The 21,676-nt window shown below is 44.7% G+C and overlaps 1 protein-coding gene across 2 annotated transcripts in view; it reads right to left on the bottom strand.

The window, feature by feature from the left end:
* Positions 1-21,280, bottom strand: part of MALT1 (MALT1 paracaspase) — a 50,649-nt gene extending 29,369 nt beyond the window's left edge. For both annotated transcript variants that reach the window (XM_048503808.1, XM_048503809.1), the window contains exons 1-8: positions 21,119-21,280; positions 19,012-19,178; positions 14,283-14,404; positions 10,755-10,905; positions 5,622-5,800; positions 4,110-4,206; positions 1,535-1,567; positions 1,163-1,189 (exon numbers count right to left, since the gene is read on the bottom strand). In XM_048503808.1, the coding sequence (XP_048359765.1) occupies positions 1,163-1,189; positions 1,535-1,567; positions 4,110-4,206; positions 5,622-5,800; positions 10,755-10,905; positions 14,283-14,404; positions 19,012-19,178; positions 21,119-21,273 (931 nt within the window). In that variant the 5' untranslated portion in view covers positions 21,274-21,280. The remainder of the gene's footprint in view (positions 1-1,162; positions 1,190-1,534; positions 1,568-4,109; positions 4,207-5,621; positions 5,801-10,754; positions 10,906-14,282; positions 14,405-19,011; positions 19,179-21,118) is intronic.
* Between the last annotated feature and the right edge of the window lie 396 nt (positions 21,281-21,676).

The raw sequence follows: 21,676 nt of genomic DNA, 5'->3' as shown, positions 1-21,676 counted from the left end.
AGTAAAGCTCCCTCAGCTTACGTTCCCAACCCTTCTGTTGTACATTGACCAAACCAGACCTTATTTATGTTTTTGTAAGAGTCAGATCCAGTGGTGGGATTCAGCAGGTTCGCACCAGTTCGGCAGAACCTGTTGTTAAAATGGTGTTTGTAAACAACCAGTTGTTAAATTATTTGAATCCCACCACCGGAACTAGTTGTTAGATTATCTGAATCCCACCACTGGTCAGGTCCCTGTCGCCTGGATCTGATTCACTTTTAGAGAGATTCACTGCCTAAAAGCCGGAGAGAACCTAATTCTGCAAGAGAGAAGAAAATAATTCCTCCCCATCTAATCTCAGAAAATGGAGGGGGGGGACAGAATCCTTTCGTCTCCTAAACCAATGGTTTCCAACCTGTTTTCACTCACCTGCTGGCAACCCATTTTCCTAAAATTGTAGCCCCATATTGGCAAACCCATTACATTTTTTCATTTCCCCAAATGCTCAGGGGCAATCCTCTCGGGGATACGCCTACTCTAGGTTGGGAATCACTGTCCTAAACTCATATTGTGCAGTTAGCATGTACTCTCCCTGTTTTTAAAGAGATATTCTCTGCAGCAGCTGTTGAGTCAACTGTTGTTGTTTTTTAATGTACCATCTCATTTGGCTCTTAGCAAAGGCCAGAGTCAGGCTGTTCAAAAATGCAGAAGGTTTGCTAGAAGAAACATTCTGTTACTATAAACGCACTGTTTGCAATACCGAGGCACAGATAACCTATGTTCTCCACTGAGTAGGATCCGGGAATGGTTTTCTGCTTTCACCCCTGCATATGCAACATTCCACAGGATGGGATATTTTGGAACCCACAGTAGCACTTGGCAAAAAAGCAAACACGGACTTCTGCAGCTAAGGAAGGATTGACATGACCTTATGACTGGCATTTTTGTCCCCCAAATGTCTGGCACAAACCCTAATGGGGTCACTGTTTGATGCCATGAATTTTCCAGACTCAAAACACCTGATGTTTTTCCATCATGGAATTATCATCTTTTTATACTTGGCCTTGAAGATTATAGCTGTGCATGGGTTTTGCAGTAAAACATTCCAGACCCAAATGCCATTTCATACCAACTTCTCTCGCATGCTGCAGGGATGGACTTATGAATTAAAAGTTTTACTTACCTGGCCCTCCGATGCCCGTTAAATCTTCTGAAAGGGAATACAGAAAACTGAGCAATGGTGCATTTGACAGGCATATTCATGAAAGGATCTAACAGAAAGCTAAAGATGGAAGGAAGGTCATGTTTAATGATTGTGATTTACAATGGTGTGTTAAATATGGTACATAGATAAAGCGGCTCCACATTCATTGGCAAAGGAAAGGACGTTTTTGTATCATTAGTAGAAGAGATAAATGGAGAAATGAAAGCATGCAGTAGTAAGTCAACACAGTCAACAGCACTGATGCTCAACTCAACATATCGACCACATTTAATAATTCCCAGCATGCAGAATTCACCATGAAGCTCTACCACAACCAAAGACTGACTTTACCTTCACTGCATTCTACTGCAATAGATTTTCCACCTTGTTTTCAAGGGAAAAAAAAGAGAAAAGCTCTTGATTGCATCTAGAACATGTATTCAACACGAGAGGGAATAATCTTAAGACTAATTTAACTTCTTAAAAGATTCAGGATGAACGAGTAATTGAATGTGGTGTAGCAGTCAGAGTGTTGGGCTCGGTTCTGGGAGACCTAGTTTCAAATTCCCAGCAGTGGCTAAGTGGTTAAGAGCAGGTGCATTCTAATCTGCAGGAACCGGGTTTGATTCCCCGCTCTGCCGCCTGAGCTGTGAAGGCTTATCTGGGGAATTCAGATTAGCCTGTGCATTCCCACACATGCCAGCTGGGTGACCTTGGGCTAGTCACAGTTCTTCTGAGCTCTCTCAGTTCCACCTACCTCACAGGGGTTTGTTATGAGGGGGGAAAAGAGATTGTCAGCCCCTTTGAGTCTCCTACAGGAGGGAAAGGGGGAATATAAATCCAAACTCCTCCTACTCTTCTTCTTCCTCAGAAGCTGACTGGATGACCTTGGGCCAATTATTCAGACTGTTCTACCTCACAGAGTTGTCACGAGCAGTGGTGAAGCCACCAGGGGACGGGGGGTGCGCAACGCACCGGGTGCACCGATTCTGGTCACCGATTCTGGTCATCCCTGCCCCCCCCCGCGCTCCCCCCGCAGCGCCCCCCCCCACGGCATCCCCCACTTACTTTTAGGAATGGAACATCCCAGAGAAGAAGCCTGCCTGCGTTGCCTGGGCCTGGTGGGAACTACATTTCCCAAGGGCTCCTGGAAAATGTAGTTCCCACCAGGCCCAGGCAATGCAGGCAGGCTTCTTCGGCCTGCTCCTTTCCTAAAAGTAAGTGAAATGGGGGGGGGGCTGCCGCAGGGGGGCCGCAGGGCCGCGGAGGGAGGGGGAAGCCAGAGTGTGAACCGGGCGCATTCTGGCCTAGCTACGCCTCTGGTTGTGAGAGCAAAATGGAGGAAAGGACAGTGATGCAAGTCACTTGGTTTCTCCTCTGAGGCAAAAAGCAAGCTATAAATAAAATAAATCAGGAGTTCTAGCATTTTTGATCCTGAGGGAACCTTTGGAATTCTGACACGGTGTAGTAGGTGCAGCCACAAAATGGTTGCCACAAAAGAGCCGGCACAGGAGGCAGAGCCAGCCATAAAATGGCGACTGCAGCTTCCCTTCAGTCACACAGTGAAGATTCTTGTTTTGTGACAGCAGGTGTGGCCAAAGCGACCTTTTTTTTAAAAAAAAATCTGCACGGCCAATCAAATCTCCAATGGCCAATCAGAGGCCTCGCCATGCAAAAGCCCTGCCTGACTTGGCGAACACCAGGAAAGTTGTCAGCATGCGCCACGGCACTCACGGGCTCCACGTTGGGGATTTAAATCAAGGTACAGCAAATTGGTGCAGCTTTAGTAGTAGACGTTATGCTGCCCCCATTCCTGCAACAGAGACTGACTGGGAAACAAAGACAAATAGACAAGCAGGGCTTTTGCTTCAGAAGCTCCCCATCTATCTCTTGCTTGAATCATCTGCTGTTTGTCCTGTTGGCACCTTTTGGCCATGCCTCTCCTTGCAGAAGACCATCTGACCTTATCTGAATTGTTTAACCTCTACGCTTATTCGCTGCCGCAACTGTTAAAGACTCGCCACCCAAATCGTGTGCACAGGAGAAACCTGAGACAGGACATCAGCCGATAAGCCCTCGGCAAATTTCACCTAGCAAATTTCTAAGTGAGCTACTGTGCCATGAGAACACATGTACAGCTTGTAGGATTTCCAGGTCTCCCCTGGAACCAGCAGATGAAGGGGCGGTTAGAGTTGAGAAACTCATACAGGGGGAAATGCCACAGAGTCCATGCTGCCAAGCATCCATTCTGTCTAGCAGAACTGATCTCTGTAATCCTCAGATGAGGTATAAATCTAGGGCAGTGGTGGCGAACCTATGGCACTCCAGATGTTATGGACTACAATTCCCATCAGCCCAATTGGCCATGCTGGCAGGGACTGATGGGAATTGTAGTCCATTACATCTGGAGTGCCAAAGGTTCGCCACCACTGATCTAGGGGATTCCCAGATCCCACTGGAGGCTGGCATCCCTAGCAGAATGCAACTCTCCCACTGTGGCATTCTGACCCAGGAGTAACCAAGTGACGTGTGCAGTGCAGTGTAAAATGTATGCAGAAAATCTACATGGAACATCACTAATAAACTGAAATGAAGAGAGGGATTAGAGCCCAGTAGTGTCTTCAGAGACAAACAAGATTTTCAGGGTAGAAGCTTTCAAGAGACAAAACTCCTGTGGTCAGACAGGTGAAATTAAGTGAGAGAAAAGATGAGGGAATGAAGGAAGCAGAGTGAGGGAGGAAGGAAAAGAAGAACGAGGGGAGAGAACGAGGAGAGGTCCAAAGTAGGGTTATAAAGAGAATCCCCCTCCCCTGCAAGTGTCTATAGGTGCAAACACCCCCTCCCCTTCCCCAGTAATTGCGTGTTTTCTTACAGGATTCTGCGAATCACACTGATTGCAGTACAACGCTAACAAAAGGTTTCTTACCTACAATGACTTCAGCCTTCTTGCTTTCTTGAGCTTCTAGATCATTGTAAACACGGCACCAGTACGTGCCTTGATGTTCGACATCCACGCAGGAAACCTGGGAAAGCATCGTAATTCCTAATCAAAAATACTTACAAGTGGATCCTCATTTTAAAAAATAATAAAATTCCAGAAAAATGCCCGATTTTAAATTTAAGAAGCCAAATCTTGTCCCTTTCTTCCAAGGAGCTCAAGGTTCTCCCTTCCTCCATTTTATCCTCACCACAACCCTGCGAGGTAGGTACAGCTGAGAAAGAGAGGGAGAGAGATTTGGCTCCAGGTCATCCAGGGAGTTTCACAGCTGAGTGGGAATTTCAACTCAGGTTCCTATTCTGACGCTCGTAACTATTTTGTGACACTGACTCTCATACCTATTCAGATTTTTAAGTTCCTCCTTCTGGACTGCCCTAAAGACACCGCAGGTGTGCAAAACCTGGTTTATAGTTTTCTGAACAGGCTGAGATGCAGAAATGTGCCATTAAAAAAATAGAAACACACAGTGGGAAAGGACCTCAAGGGTCATTTTTCTGGGCATGTAAGAAAGGGCTACGAGAACCAAGAACTGATGCCCTTCCTCTTATGGTCTGCAGGGGGCACCTGTCAGAGGCGCAGGGGGTATCCCCTGTCCCCGGGCATTGCCCAGCAGGTCATGTGGGGGGAGGGTGCAAAATCGCCCCACACACACCGAAGCCTGCTGCAGGCCTGCCAAGCCGCCCCCCCCCCCACCTCCATCGGAGCCCGTGCCGGCCTCCAATAGAGGTGGGGAGGCCAGCAGAAGCTGGCATTGGGCCTGCAGGTTGCCACAAGCCCGTTGAAGTGCCCTTCAACTCAATGGGCCTGTGGCAGGCTGCCTCTATTGGGCAGGGGACACGGGGGTGGGCAGGCGCCTGGAGCAGGTGTTGCCCCCAAGGACCATTCCCCACCCCAATACGTCTCTGATGATCTGTCTAAGTTCACAGAATCAGCATTGCTGTCAGATGGCCATCTAGCCTCTACTTTAAAACCTCCAAAGGAGAGCCCATCGCCTCCTGAGGCAGTCTGTCTCACCGAGGAACCGCTCTACTGGGAAATCCTTCCTGACTGGTTGTAAATAAGACATCAGCACCCTGGAACAAAATAATTGCAAACGTTTCCTGAACCTCCATTCTGAATTTCAACACACCGCCGTGTAGGAGGGAAGCATCTAGCTTTGCGTCACAGTTCCAGTAACAGTTGAAAACCTTTTGTGCCAACTCCTCCCACCTGGCTAATTCCTTCGGCAACAGGATACGAATGACTACGCCCACTTCAGAGTTTAGTACTCCAAAGAGATCCAAGCAAACTTTATCTGCATGCTAATAATGACTGAGCACCAGGAAGTTAAGGAACGTGCCATTTTATATGTAAGGCTTTCACGATTACAGTTACAAATAAACTTAATTTTCAGGAGGTTTTGAGTTTACGTTTGACGGAAGAAAAATAATGAAGACTCACCATGTAAGACTTTTTCTCCCCATGGGGTAGCAGAGAGCCATCCTTGAACCACTGATACTGAGGTGAGGAAATCCCGATAGCTCCACACTGAAGAACCAACGTTTCCCCTACTAACAGATTTTGGGACTGTGGGTGGAGGCAAATATATAGCTGGTTTTTTGGCAGATCAAGAGAGCTCCCTTAAAATGAAGTGAGAGAAAGAACTGAGATTTCTGACATTCAAAATTTGGAAGCAAAAGGCCCAAGAACATGTGAAGCTGCCGTATAATGAATCAAATCACCAGTATTGAGGTTAGTACTGCCTCCCCTGTCCTTCAGAGGCGGAGCTACCAGGGGGTGGCATGTTGCACTAGGCGTGTGCCTAGGGTATGTGTGGAAAATTGCCCCCCACAGCGACCCCCATTTACCTTAGTGAAACAGTGCAGGCTGGAGAAGCGGCCTGTTCCCTTCAGGCTGAAAAAGGCCTGGTGGGAACTACACTTCCCAGGATACCTTGCGAGTCCCAGGGTCTTATGGGAAGTGTAGTTCCCACCAGGCCATTTTCAGCCTGAAGGGAACAGGCCACTTTTCCAGGCTGAACTAAGGTAAGGGGGGGGGGGGGCAGGGCACCGCTGAATGGTGTATGCGGAAAACACAGAGTGAACACCAGGTGCACTCCTGCCCAGCTACGCCTCTGCTGTCCGTTGAAATGTGGTGTTGGAAGAGAGGGATACTGTGGACTGCCCAAAACCCCCCAAATAAGTGGGTTCTAGATCAAATGATGCCTGAACTGTCCCTAGATGCTAAAATGAGGAAACTGAGGCGGTCACACTTTGGTTACATAACGAGAAGACAAGAATCTCTGGAAAAGACAACGATGCTAAGAAAAGGTTGAAGGCAATAGGACAAGACCCAACATTAGATGGATGGACTCAGCCTAGGAAGCCACAGTTCTCAGTTTTCAGCCAAAGACCTGGGAGGCAAGAAGCTCGATACAACAATGCAAGATTTGAGGAGCATTTATTTTAGGAGGACATTAATTCATAGAATCATAGAGTTGGAAGAGACCCTGGGTTGGACTTGATGGCCCTTGGGGTCTCTTCCAACTCTATGATTCTATGAATTAATGTCCTCCAAAATGCTCTATTGTTAACAGCCTTGCTCAAGTTTTACAAGACTCATGCCGTCGCTATGAGTCGGAAGTGTCTTGACATCACTTAGCACATACACATTGCCTATCCTGACTGGAAGCAGGATGTCAAAAGTCATTTTCATCACGTTCTACCTCACCCTTTTAACTGGAGATGTTGGGGATTGAACCTTGAATTTTCTACACCCTGGAGCCACAGACAGTCTGGGAATGTTGGTTGCTCTTTCTCTGCTGCCAAGGAGATGAAAGGAGGCCACAATGATTTCCACGAGGAAACCAGCAGACAGGGTGTTACATAAGGCTTCCTATCTTTCCTATGTGTAAGTGTGAATTCAGAGGTGTTTCCCCCAGAGATGTACTATTATCATGTCATGTTGGGAAAAACACACACATAGTATTTCTCAGGGGGAAACTACAAATTAAGTAAATAGCTCTCCCTCCACCTCCTTCGCCATTCTGTAGAGAGAAAACCATTGCTTGAAAACCTCTACTGTTTATGGGTCCACCTCAGGTCCTTACCAGCACACATAAGATGGGAGAGATTTCAGAGTATCAGGGCCAGATTCATAACCAGACCACATGATGCGGGGAGAGGGGGATAAGTCTTCTCCCTCCTCCCATTTTCCCTACCAGAGATGGCCCCAGAGAGCTGCTATTGGCTCCACTGGAGAATGTTACATAATCTAATGGGCGAGTTAAAACACTCAGCAATGGGGCAAAGAAGAGGAGGAGTTTGGATTTATACCCAGCCTTTCTCAACCGTAAGGAGACTCAAGGCGGCTTACAAACTCCTTTCCAGTCCTTTCCCCTGTGAGGTAGGTGAGGGGCTGAGAGAGTTCTGAGAGAACTGTGACTAGTCCAATGTTACTCAGCAGGAATGTAGGAGTGGGGAAACAAATTTGGTTCACTAGATAAGAGCCTGCTGCGCACGTGGAGGAGTGGGGAACAGCCTACATAGATAGCCTACATCTGTGGTGGTGAACCTATGGCACTCCAGATGTTCATGGAGTACAATTCCCATCAGCCCCTGCCAGCATGGCCAATTGGGGCTGATGGGAATTGTACTCCATGAACATCTGGAGTGCCATAGGTTCGCCACCACGAGCCTACATAATACACAGATTCTAACAGCCAGGCACCATGACGGCAATCATAACACCTTTATTATTTTTCTCCATGGAGTGTACATACATTTCTAAAGGAAGACACTGAGAGAGCTGTTCCTAAGTCATATGAATGAGATTTGTGACCGGTGATATACAACAGGCATGCGACATGACCAGAGGTGGGATCCAGCAGGTTCTCACCAGTTCCCGAGAGTGGGTTACTAATTATTTGTGTGTGCCGAGAGGGGGTTACTAACTGGGTCCGCTTTTCCATCTCCACGCCCTCGCCTCCCCAAGAGGCATACTGCCTTTGAACGTGAAGGTTCCATATAGCAATTGCGACTAATAATGTAACTCCCTGAACTGGGTTAATCCCTTCCAGGTACTGCAATTCATGGATTCTCAGCCTTTCGTACCGTTTATCTCACCAGTCTCTATCAAAGAACCTGTGTGTTTCACCATTGCTGTGTTCAGATTTGTGAGTTGGGGCATTTTCTATAATGTGATGATGATTTAGAAATGACCTGGTACAAAAAAATTTTTTGGGTCGTGGTGGGGTGGCTGCCCATGGGGGGGCATCCAACCCAGGTTTTGCCCAGGGCTCAGGTTTGCCTAGGTATGCCTCTGCCCCCTTTGCTGAGGGGGGGGGGGCAGGTGAGGGAACCTGTTACTAAAATTTTTGGATCCCACCACTGGACATGACCACCTTCCTTTATTGGTGAGTATACCAGAGACATTTTAATTATACAGGTGGGGATACTGCCTTACAGCCATTGCTAAAATGCTACCCGATACACCACAGTAGCCAACCACAACCCTTCCTACCTGTCGTAATATTTGACTTATGTATATATTTCTCCCACAGGAATCAACATCAAGAAATGGTCATTGCAATAACAATGGCAAGCAAGTTTCCAAGAGAATTGCAAAATACTCTGGACTAGTTCACACACACAAACATGTGCACTGTGTAAAAGGGAATAGTAAGACGCCAAGGCACTCATATATTTACTAGCTAGGCTTGTGCAATCCCCCTTCCATGTTTTTGTAAGATTACACATACTGGGCTTACAAGAATGCATTCAGTCCCTTCACTCAAATCTCCTTGGGGAGGGGGGCAAAAGCATTTTCCATCCCGAGGTCACTGTTTTACAAGACTCAAAACTCTTCAAGAATGTCTGGCACCAGAGGGCATATTGCCCCACCTGATAACTAATATTTAAAATTAATTAATGCATGCTCCTAAGTACATTTAAAATAAAAACAACTAAGCCATCGGGGCTAAACATTTCTAATGCACATGCTACATTAGCAGGGCTTTAGCCTCGCATGGAATGCGCGGGGAGCAGGCAGAACAATTATGGATGGGAAGGATCTATTGCGAGTTCTCAATTCAGTTGTTGCGGTCAATCATGTCAGGGCCCGTGGATTTAAAGGTTTAGACAATTGAGACGCACCCAGCAGTTGGCACCCAGCCTCCCAGGGACCTGGGGATTAAAGGTTCAACAACAGACATGTACTGCATGCTTTGGTCTCCCTGCTGTCCCAGATCCTCTTGTTTTATAGGTCACGTACAACCAGGAGCCAACATTTCAGGGGGACCCACAACAGATGCATCCTGTCTCTCTCTGAAAATATGCTGCATGTCTATACTACATGCACGAATTATCATTCTCTGATGTTGTAAGCAGTCTTAAACAAAACAAAAAATGCATGTCTCACATATGCCTTGTCTTAAAAAACATTCCAACAGGGAAAATCTCCGTTACCCTCCTAGGGAGGAGTCCGGCCGTTCCCTCTTTTTGGGGAGGCTTTTTAATAAATTGGGTTATGGGACGCCTGTTATTGTTTTGACTGCTGTTTTAATGGATTTTAATGGTTTTTAGTAAATGTAACAATTGTTTATGTGGTCACTATTGTGATCCTTTGTTATACATTGTATATATGCTGACGTTGTTGTGCACCGCCCAGAGCCCCTTGGGAATGGGGCGGTCTACAAATCCAATTAATTAATTAATTAAAATTAATGGGGTTTCTGGACGCCTCTTATTTATTTAAGTATTATTTATGTATCAATTGTTATTCGCTGTTTTTATGAGTTTTAGGTTGTTTGTTGATGATGAGATGGAGCCTATATATCTATATGTATTTATATTTTAGTGTATGAATTGCTCCTGTTTGATGTTGAGTGTTGTTCACCGCCCGGAGCCCTTCGGGGATCGGGCGGTATAAAAATTGAAGAAATAAATAAATAGATAGATAGATAGATAGATAGATAGATAGATAGATAGATAGATAGATAGATAGATAGATAGATAAATAAATAAATATTTCAATCACAGGAGTTGCCCATCCCAGGTAAGGTAAATTTAGTCACCTGAGCAAACACCGTAACAATACTGACCCATGAGGTGACATTTCTTTGTTTATGAGGTGGTTTGCCATCACCTTTCCCAGACATTTACACTCATTCAGTTGTCTACACTTAACCTTGCCCCTACTCAGAGCTCCCCCAAATATCCCATTTCCCCAGGGAAAACTTACTGGGGGGGAAACAGAGGGGGCCAATCAGAGGCCAGGTGCTGTGCTATCTTGACCAATAATTGGGTGACCCATTGAGCAAAGACAAAGGGAATTTGAATTTCCTGGAAGCTAATGCCATTCTATCAACAAGAGCTAAATCAACTGAGCCGCTGACGTTCCTATTGATCTCAGACCAAGAAAAGAAAAGTTACACGGGGAAGCCAGCATAGATCCATTATCACCATAGCAAACTGTACTATCCAACACATTATACAATTGGAGCTTATTGAGATAGTATTTACTCTGAAATACTTCCTGGCCATAAGACCCCACACAATGATTACTAGTTATTATACATAGTGTTTTGTAACTCACCCTGGCTGGCTCCTTGGAGATCACGAACCGTCAGTTGTGCCCACTGGCTGAACACAAAGGAAAAGCCACTGTTCACTCGACATATGTAAAACCCGGCATCATCTGGATTCACTTCGTTCAACGCCAGCTCCGGAGAATTCCCACGTGGAATCTGTATTGCACAGGATTTTTTAAAAGGTAGCATAAACCATAACAAAAGAAAGCACGAGGACTTCTCCATAGTGGATTCTGCACTGCATATTTAAGACAAGTTGCAATCGTTATAAATGAACTCGTTTTCCCTTTTTATAAAGGGAATCGCTCCATTCGAGAGCTGTAGTCAAACTATCAGAATAAGGAAAATTAGACTTTGAAACCTGAAAATCGTTCAGATTAATATTTATCCTCACATTTCATCCCACCACTCCTCAAAGCATCATGGTATTATCTTATATCTACTCTGAATTGGGTGTAGGACAGTTGCTTAGCGGAAGAGCATCTTGCTTTGTATGCTGAATGTCCTATGTTTCATCCCGGCATCTCCAGAAAAGAGTCAGGTAAAGTAATATGAAAGACCTGAGATCTCTGCCAATCAAAGTAGACAGTACTGGCTTGGACAGGCCAAAGGTTCGATTCCTTATAAGGCGACCCAGATATAAGGTGACCCAGATATTGCAATAATTACACTGGCTACCAATCCACTCCCAAGCTCAATTCAATGTGTTGGTTTTGATCTTTAAAGCCATATATAGCTTGGCACCAGGATATCTGAAGTATTGTCTTCTGCCATGTGTTCCTGCCCGGGAATTAAGATCTCAATAAGAGGTCTTTCTGACTGTTCTACCAATAAAGATGCTCGTTCGGTAGGTTCTCAAGAAAGGGCCTTTTTAGTGGCAGCCCCACAATTTTGGAACAACTTCCCCAGGGAGATCCGCCTGGACCCCTCATGTTCGATCACTAGGGTTTTTAGGAGGCAGCTGAAGGCAGTTTTATTTATGGTTGCACTTAATTAAAGCAGTCCTAAATTGTGATTGAAAATGTTGGTTTTATGCTCTTTTATGTACTTTATTAACATAGTATGCTGCCCACAGCTCTGTAAAAAAGAAAAGCAGTTACTCAACGGCCTTTTCCACAGAGACACTTCAAAACGTTTTGAGGCAGGAAATACTGTAAAACATTTCCTCCATGGAGTTCTGCATTGTTTTAACCCCAAAACATTTTTTGCAGCCTCAAAACATTTTTAATGAATGCCCTTTTAAAATGAATCTTTAGCTGAAACATTTTCAAAATGGCTTCCTTCGCCTGTGCAATTTTTTAAAGATGTTTCCCACGCCTCTCTGTCTTCCCTGCATTTCTTCATAGGCGCCGTTTTCTTTAGCTCACTCCTTGTCCCTCGCCTGTTTTTCCTATAGGTTTCTTTATTGCGGGGGGGGGGGGGCGCTTATCATTGAAGGTTTAAGAAGGCACAGGGAATCGCAGCACTCCACTGTGAAGCACAGAAGCAACGTTTTCAAACAAAAAGGGAGAAATCACAAAATGGCAGCCCAGAATCGTTTGGAGGGAGGGAGTACAGGCATACCTAGCCCTTCCGGGATGGGGTGGTATAAAAGCCGCAGAAATAAATAAATAAAATAAATAAATAGGTGGATTGAAAATGTTTTACAAATGTATCCGGGGCTTTGTGAGGAAAGGGCCATTATTTTAAACAAACAAACATACATGTGTAGGTAGGTCATGCTGTGAGAGAATCCTTTGATGAAGGCCATCCAGTGAAATTCGAGGCTGAGTGGAGTTTTGAAACACTGTGGACACTGAGAAGACTATATCACACTGGGGGGGGGGGGGGGGAGCAAAGTCATTTCTGAAACGAGTCTTCTGAAGTAATGCAGTTTAGTCCATCTTGCTGGGCCTGAACCTGATGTCATGTTACCACAGAGGCACACACTTATTTCCCTGCTAATCTTCCCCACCAAGAAAATGACAAAAGCTTTGAGGAACACCTGATGTTCCGGTGTTACTGCTCACATTTTTTAATGTCCATTGCAGTAGGTGATGGTGGAAGACCCGCACCTGAGACTCTGGAAAGCTGCTGTCAGTCTGAATAGGGAATACTGCCCTTGATGGACTAGTGGTCTGACTCTGTATGGTAGCTTCATATGCATTCATATGTGTATTTCAGGACATTCGTGTGTGTTTTTCCTAGCAATAAATTGTTCCAACAGATTTCTAATACTCTTTTGGGGGAAAAAAATACTCAAACAGGGATTGTATTATATCCTTTGTAATACAATCTCCACACAAGGACTCAGCACAAGTAGCTTGTTAGTTCAGGAACGGCCTTTTCTTTGACTGATTCTTGCACAAATTTCCTAGGCATTTTATTAGAAAGAGCGAGAAAAGCAATCCAGCATGTTGACGGAAGGTCAACACCCAGCTAAACTCGTCTTTCAAACAGTTTTTCTCAACAGCTTCAGTCATCACTTTCTAAGGAAAGGATAAACATGTTACGGCATTATACGGCTTAGATAAAAAGAGGAAGAGATGGCCACTGAACTAAAAGCAGAAGAATGATTAATGAGAACTTACAACAAATCAGGTTTTGGAGGGACAATTTTGCAGACAACTGCTTTCTAAAGCTTTAACTAACCAGAGGCAACCTTACAATCTACGGATCTATCACAGTATCTGGATGTTCATGCTTTGTAAACAGCATTTGGGTGGCCTGACAGATCTGGGTGTCACCAGACAGGTATTCACTCACTTTTCTTTGCAAAGTGGATCATAAGCTGCCATAACAATGTTTTTTCCCAGTGAGTTTTCACCCAAAAGCAGGTACATAAAAAATAGTCAGTTATTCTCCTCCCATACAGCATGTTGACAGCAATTCACCTTGATCAAAGTAACCACCGGTACAGTTCAGTAAACCTTTATTAGGCATAAATAATTCTGCATACAGTATGTTAGTATCATAAACAACAATACAACGAGGAATCCAATACACTAAGTTAGGATAAATTATACACAAACTTTCTGGAGACCTATTGTGATTAATGAAAACCGATTTGAACGACTTCTCATGTTTATTACAATGACTTGGGCCTCAGACATTAAATCAATGTAATTTAGATGATTTGATATATCGAGGGACACATTTTAGTACCGTCTTTGAGATATTACTTCCGCTAGATATGTAGCGACCCTAAAGGTTATCTCAGAAGATGCATCACTAAGTAAATACTTCACTACATAAGCCAAAGGCAAATTTGTTTTAGCTTTAATAATCGGGGTTATATAGTGACTACGTAATGCAAAGTGTAGCTGACATTCTAGGAGGATATGATATTTTGTATCCACGGAATTTACAGAGCATGGGCATCATCTGTCACCGAATACCCACCATTAATCAGAAGATACTGCAGATAGCTATCTCAGAAAGATCATGGTCTTTGGAAACATCTTCTACCCAATCTTATGTCTTTTCCCCCCCTTTTTGTACAATTTTGCTTCAAACTGTATTAATACTTCCAGCACACTTTCTACTGTGATTACCTCTTTCTGTTGCTTAAACCACTGATAATGTAGAAGTGGATATCCAGTAGCCAAGCAGTTCAACTTCACCATCTGCCCAGGAAACACTGCCTGGGATTCCGGTTCTACAGCTATCTTTATACCTACAACAAGAGGGAGAAAAAGAACTATGGAATACTGAAAGATGTATTTGATGTGGCGTTACCACTAAAGTAACACGTTGATGTCGTCAATATTTCCACTCGATTTGAGCCATAAAAATAAGCACAAAAGACAGAAAGGTGCCTAAATATTTTAAATCATTAAATATCAACAACAAACTATGCCCAACTTTCCCCAAAAAGCAGTGTAGGGCATGGTGCCATGATTTGGATGGCCCAGATAACCCAAACTTGTTAGATCTCAGAAACGAAGCAGGTTCAGCCCTGGTTAATATTTGGAATGGTGACCAAGGAAGTCTAGAATTGCTCTACAGAGGCAGACAGTGACAAACCACCTCTGAATGTTTTTTTCTCTTGAAAATCCAACAAGGTAGCCATGAGTCACCTGAAACATGACGGCACTTTTCACACACACAAACAATGCATGGGGTGAATGAGCTGTCTTCTTTTCAAAATTTACTTTGCAATGACTTGATCCTTACTTTACATTTCTCATTAGAGAAATCCTCTGAATTCAGATCCTCTGAAGATGCCGGGCCACAGATGCAGGCGAAACGTCAGGAGAGAATGCCGCTAGAACATGGCCATACAGCCAGGAAACCACACAGCACCCCAGTGAATCCGGCCATGAAAGCCTTTGACAATTCATTAAATATCAATTTAAAAATACAACTGTATAACCATGTTGGGCTGCAGTAGAACAACCAGATTCAAGACCAGTAGCACATTAGGGACCAACAAGATTTTGAGGGAATAAGCTTTTGAGAGTCTGTCAGGAATGACACCTACCACAGTTGATTGAGATGCATTCCTAACGCCATGTAATGGCTAGATAATATATGAACAGTGATTGCATCTGGGTGATTGAGATGCATTCCTGCCAATGTAACAGCTTCAATGTAACAGCTTCATATGGGGAGCCCCACTGGCCCCCCCTCAGGGAGGTAGGTTTTTAAATTGGGGCCAGACGTCTTCTATTTATTTATTATGTATTATGGTTACTCGCTGTTTTTATGAGTTTTAAGCTATTTTATGGGATGGAGCCTATGTATTTATATTTGTATGATTGCTCCTGTTGTTCACCGCCCGGAGCCCCCCGGGGATCGGGCGGTATATAAATTGAAAAAATAAATAAAAATAAATAAATAGATATATGTACTTAGCCTGCTATATGTTACCACTGCTGTAATGGAACATTCTTTCCTTGATCTTGCTTTTATTGTTTCACATGCTTGGTAGATAACTAGGCTTATCCCTGACACTCTCTACTCCCATGGGAAACGGGATGTTTCCATTGCTCTGTGGGGGTAAGAAGCCAGGTGGCTTTAACTCTATCTGTCGCTGACCTTGGGGCACTTAGGCTCCGAAGCAACTCTTTTTCATATTCTTTGGGGAAATGGGAGGGGGAATTGTTTCTGTATAAAGGGAATAGCAAAAGGCTGCTTCGTCAGAACTGACTTCTTGAAAGGCTGGGTGCTTCGTTACCTTTCCAAAAAACACTGCTGATCAACACTCCAGAGTCTGTTTACTGATTCAAGGATCGAGACCTAACAGAGTCGAAGCTCAGATATCTGATAAAGGGAACTTTGACTCTTGAAAGTGTATACTCCAAAACTCTTGTTGACTCCTAAGGCACTACTGGACTTGAATTCAAATCTACAAAAGGTTTATCATTATTAAAATCACAGGAGCTCTCATGACTCAGTCATTAATAATAAGTGGTTACAGACATTTAATCAGAATAGAACTACCTGAAAGCAACAGGTACGATATGACTGGATGTTCTGCTGATTCAAGAGGGGAAAAAGTTGGCTTTAACTCTCCTCCATCCCCAAAGGCTACATCAGGAATATCAAGGATACCAGGACATGAGACTTGCCACAAAAGAAAGTATCGCTTCCCTCTTGTTGTCCAATCCAATGTATGAACCGTTCACATTGCAATTTCCCAGACAGGTTCACTTTCACTGTTACAGCAACACACTAACTTACTTTGCCAAACAGCACGCTTTAAACAGCTCAGATCAAGAGAATGTTTGCCACAAGGTGAAGCACAAGATTTAAAATAAGCTCTGATCTCTGACATGAAAGATGAAAGTAAACAACATTTTAAAAAACAGCAGCAATATATAAAAGTGCATTGTGTATCCAAGGTATTGGCTGCAAAAGGACCAAACAGGGTACCATAGGAGTAGTCATGTCAATTGCTTTGGGCGCTTCTGAGTACTGTCTGAGGGTCTCTCACAGGAGTACCAAACGCATCAGCAGGAAACTCCCCAGTGGTCATCAGGAATCCACTGATGTCTATGGGGAGACCATTTTAATAGATCCCCACCCTTGTGGAGGTTACGGAGTACTCTAAATCTGTCGAACTGTTCAAAATCTGACAGACTACATCCGCCGAGCCATCATAAAAACATTCCATGCCCCTTTCAGGAAATTATCTGCAACATTAGTGGAACTTACATTAAGAAACTGGAAGGGAAAAGGTCTTCAATTTGATTTCAGATGCTGAAATCAGTAACAACGTTGCTTGGCAGTACATTTCACGTGGATCTTGTGTGGGACGAATATCTGGCTCCGAGACACCTATTTAAGTCTGGATGGATGCATTTCCTTAGAGTCAGGCTCAATCCTTGTCCCTTTCCACCTCCAAAAGACTCTCGAACCCTTATACCTTGAAGATCTTCTGGCTCTCTAAGGGGTTACCGGAATTGAATCCAGTTGATCTATCTATACTTGGAATCTCATAGACCCCACAAATCCATTCATGGACTGAGGAGTATCAGTCCTATTCTTAGTACTTCTCATTACACATTCACTTCCTATAAACTAGCAGTCATGCTACTAACATTTGCAAAAGTTAGTTCCCAGGATTAACAACACAGGGACTTTGCCTCGGTGTCCTCAAAACATCCATATAAAACTACCAGCTTGAATGTCCTAACCAATGGAGAAAAACTAATCTTTGCATGCCAGTATAAATCTTGTGGGAGAACATTACCCATCATTGGGATCTTAAACCAATACTAGTATAATAATGAAGACTTTGACCTTCTGTATTCAGACTGGGGGCATTTAAGCTCCACTTGCTCTTTTGGAAAACAGGGAAGGCCACATAACCTGCATCTGATAGTACAAGTTATGGTTCTCACGTGTGCTGATAGATCAAACCAATATATCTCTTATCACAGGTATCAGGCAACTGAATGTGCCAATTATTCAGTACCACCACAGCCCAAGTGGCAACATGCCAAACGTTCAGCTTGAAAGGTTTCTGACGATATGAAACTTCACCTTCCTCCCCAATGGGCATCCAATGCAGATTCCGATATTCTTATCACCTCCATTTTAAACTTGCAACAGATTAGGTGAAAACGTGGTTGGCCCCAGGTCACCAAGAACGTCAGAATGGGAATTAGAACCTGGATCCCCCCATTCCTAGTGGCTACTTTTTTGTAGTGAGTAAACCACCCATAATCCTTATTCAGGCCTAGATAAATGTTATCAAATTTGCTAATGAGTTCTTTTACAAGTCTTAATTTAAGAATCACAGCTCTGCGAACCAAGGAGGAGTGTTCTGGAGGGCTGCAACGTTCACTTGTTGGTTTCTGTATACCTGGTTTCTGAGCAGCAATTCACCCCACCCCACCCTCAATTTGGATGGGGCCATAAACGTGTGTTTATCAGCTTTTAACTGTAAACGTTTTTCACTGCAGTATGTCTACGTTCCCTTTTGGGCGTCCTAATTGTCATGGACTTTGTCTCTACACAATCAACATTACATTCCTATTGACCCTAGAGGGAAACCAAAGTGGCTCACATCATCATCCCCAGCTCCTCCAGTTCATCCTCACAACAACCACCCTGTGAGGTAGGTCAGATAGATTCAAGTCTAGTCACTCTCTTATTCAGTTCCTGAAAGATTCAGCAAAAAGAACACTGCCCCCTTGATGAAGCTTAAACAGCAAAATACGTGACAATAAAGCTGTTTGTCTACTACATCATCAAAGGTTGTTTTGTCTGCTTGCCACCAGTCACCTGGAATATTTTCCCCCTTTTGGGGCGTTTATTTTAGTTAGTTATTTATTGGATTTATATCCCGCCCAAGGATGAGCCCAGAGCAGCTTACAAGACAAATACAAAAATACACACCTTCTATCTATGTAAACAATAAAATCCCTAACAGTTACAATACTCTCCAGTGTTGTATTACAATCTAGTAAAACCTTCCTGATTGGACGACTCAGGAAGAGACACATAACGCAGAACCAATCCAACCCAACAAGTCCCATAATAACCAATAGAAACAAATAATGGAATGATTAGGGAGGCTTAAAGAGGCCAACAATGATGTAACCAACGTTTGCTGACAAGTTGCTTGGCGTAGCCCTATTTTTTTTTTCTCTTTCAGCTCAAGGTCACACAGTAAGCTTTCACAGTGGAGTGGGGATTCGAACCTGAGTCTCTCAGACACTCTATCTACATGCCAGCTCCTCCACGTGCTAAGCAAAACATGCAGCCCATCTCAAAGAGAACGCTCAGCAAAAGACACAGAGAAGTGGTTTATTATGAAAATTCAACACTCACTCGGAGGACTGAGACACTGAAGGGCCTCGTTGTGCTCGAGGGCTTGTAGCAGCTCTCTTAGGTCCAGCACGGTACAGCCTCTTTCCCCCAAGAGTTGAAGAAGACTCCGGCTGGGACTTCCATCGGGCTCTAGTACTTGCAGAGAACATTGCTCCAACTCCTGAGGACTGCAAAGATTGATAATATTTCGGGGAAGGGGAGGATAAAAGTTGGAAAATATGTTTTATATAAATAAGCACCGACCGATTAAGAAACGAGAAGCCAATTCTTTCTGAACATCAGACTTCAAAAAAGGAGTCCTTTGCCAAGAAGTCCCACTGAACTGAGTTCACAACTATAAACGGTGAGCTTCACAATTGTTTATAATTTCTTCCCTGCAACTTCTTGGTTCCTTTTAACAAAGACACCCGCCAGGATGACAAATTAAGTAAACAAGAGTGGTACCTGCGATTACTCATGGGCAGCTGGGAAAACCCCTGTCCTCCCACCTTGATGAAGAGTTCTAGAAAACTCCAAAGTTTACACAGTGTGTTATGTTCTTCTGGTTGCTTTTAATGAATGTATCGCACGGATTTTGTGATGGATCAATGCTCACACACACACACCACCCCATTTCCAGTGAATCATCGCCCACATTTTAGGCAGTCAGACCCACCTGCTTACCAGTCTATTCTCCCCACCCCAAATCCTCAACTTCAGAAACATTACTCACTTTTACAGGGAGAGTAAATTTGCAATCCTGTTTATGCATCTGCTTAGGAGCATATTCCACTGAACACATTGGGACATCCTTCCCAGGTTAAAATGCACAGGGTTAAGCCAAAAAATAACTGGAAACCAATTTTCTCAAGGAAAATTCCTTTGCAAAGCAGTTTGTAGATGCTAGAATAGGCTTTAAGAGGGGCTGCCGTTTTGGATCCATCGCACTTAAACAAAACAGGACTCCTGTGGTACCCATGTCAAAGACTTTTTCTATTCTAGCATAAGATCCCAGACAGTCAATTTATATAAGGGGCCCAGGAAATAAAAATAAAGTTCAAACAAAAGGAGGATGAGAGTGAAATACATTTCAAAACTAACAACAATAACAAAAACAATAACGCAGAAATATTCATCAGATAACTTCTAATGAGTTAACATTTGTATTAGGTGTGAAATGCAAGGTGTGTTGAAAACCGTGATGAATGAGAACACACAAGTCCTTGATAAAACTGAAGGGTGGTTGTGCGAAATCTCTTAACCAATCCTAATTTAATAGATTAACGCTGGAGGTTTTTTTGTTTCTTATTAAGAACAGACTTGCTACTTGGCTTTCTGGCAGGACTCCTTTGCCACCAACCACTTAGCCGACAAATTCCCTCACCCAGGGCAGATAAAGCTTTGTCTGTTGAATTTCTGCCCTGCAGCTGTTTGAGAGGCAGAGAAAACCCTGGTTAGGTGAAGCAGCAACCTCAGACTTTCTCTTGAATGCCTGCATGGGATGCAGATAGGTATGCCAACCTCCAGGTGGGGCCTGGACATCTAGAATTACAAGGGATTTCCAGACTATACAAATCAGTTCCCTTTAGATTTGCCAAATTGTGAAACTCCTGAAGATTTGGGGATGGCACCTGGGGAGGACAGGGATGGGGGACAGGGGGGGTAGCAACCTTATCAGTAATGCCTCCAAGTGTTCAGGTTTTGAGGTCCACACCTTCGGCTTTCCCCAGCCAGGGTCTCTTCTGCCTCTCAAACAGTTGCAGAGCAAAAATTCAACAGGTGAACCTTTCTCTGCTCTGGGTGAGGGAGTCTGGCAGGAGGCACAAGAGCCCTTCCAGAAAGCAAGTTGGCAACTCTAGAGAAAACGACTGCTTGGAAGGGTGGCTTGGTGGCCATTACACTCTGCTGTGACTTTCCTTCCCCAATCCCGTCACACACACACACCCAAACTCCAGGAATTTCTCAATCCAATGTTTACAACCTCCTCTTCAGCGAAGGCGACGAAGAACCCTGTGGCACCCGAAAGACGCCGACGCCCTCCAGAGCTGAGGTTCAGGCTCCACCCAACCAGCCCCTTCCTCCCACCCAGACACCCCAACCACCTCCCCCCGGGCTACCTGCAGCTCACCTGAGCCTGAGCCCGCCGTGGCTGCCGGCCAGGAGAGCCAAGTCCCGCCAGCCCCTGCCAGGCGCCGCGCGATCCAGCAGGTCGCTGAGTCTTTTCAGCAGGGGCTCTGCCAGGCGGCTGATGGGCGGCGGGGCGGCCGGCTGAGCCCCGGCCATGCTGGGCAGGCTGGCGAAGGCAGCGGAAGAGCCGGGCAGAAAAGCGAAAGGGACTCTCCTCCGATACCTCATGGGCGGGACAGGAGGAGGAGGAAGAGGAGGCACCGGGCTGATTCAGGAAGCCCAGAGGCCGGGGGAGGCTCCTACTTGCAGGCTGAGAAAGCCGGTGCAGCTCCCCAGAGAGGTGGGTTGCTTGTGGTCCTGCTGGAGGCGCCTCGCCTCATCGCCCCTTCTGCAAAAGGGCACCTTCGCCAGGCTTAAGGTAGCAACCTCCAGGTGGGGCCGGGAAATCTCCCGGAATGGTAACTGGTTGCTAAGATACAGAGATCAGTGCCCCTGGAGGAAACGGCTGCTCTGGAGAGGACTGGATGGCATTACGCAACTGTCTCCAAAAAGCTCCCCC

The sequence above is a fragment of the Sphaerodactylus townsendi genome, linkage group LG07, assembly GCF_021028975.2.
Source record: "Sphaerodactylus townsendi isolate TG3544 linkage group LG07, MPM_Stown_v2.3, whole genome shotgun sequence".
Taxonomy (NCBI): domain Eukaryota; kingdom Metazoa; phylum Chordata; class Lepidosauria; order Squamata; family Sphaerodactylidae; genus Sphaerodactylus; species Sphaerodactylus townsendi.
Note: the sequence above shows the minus strand (reverse complement) of the source record. Positions and strands in the feature narration are given on the sequence as shown.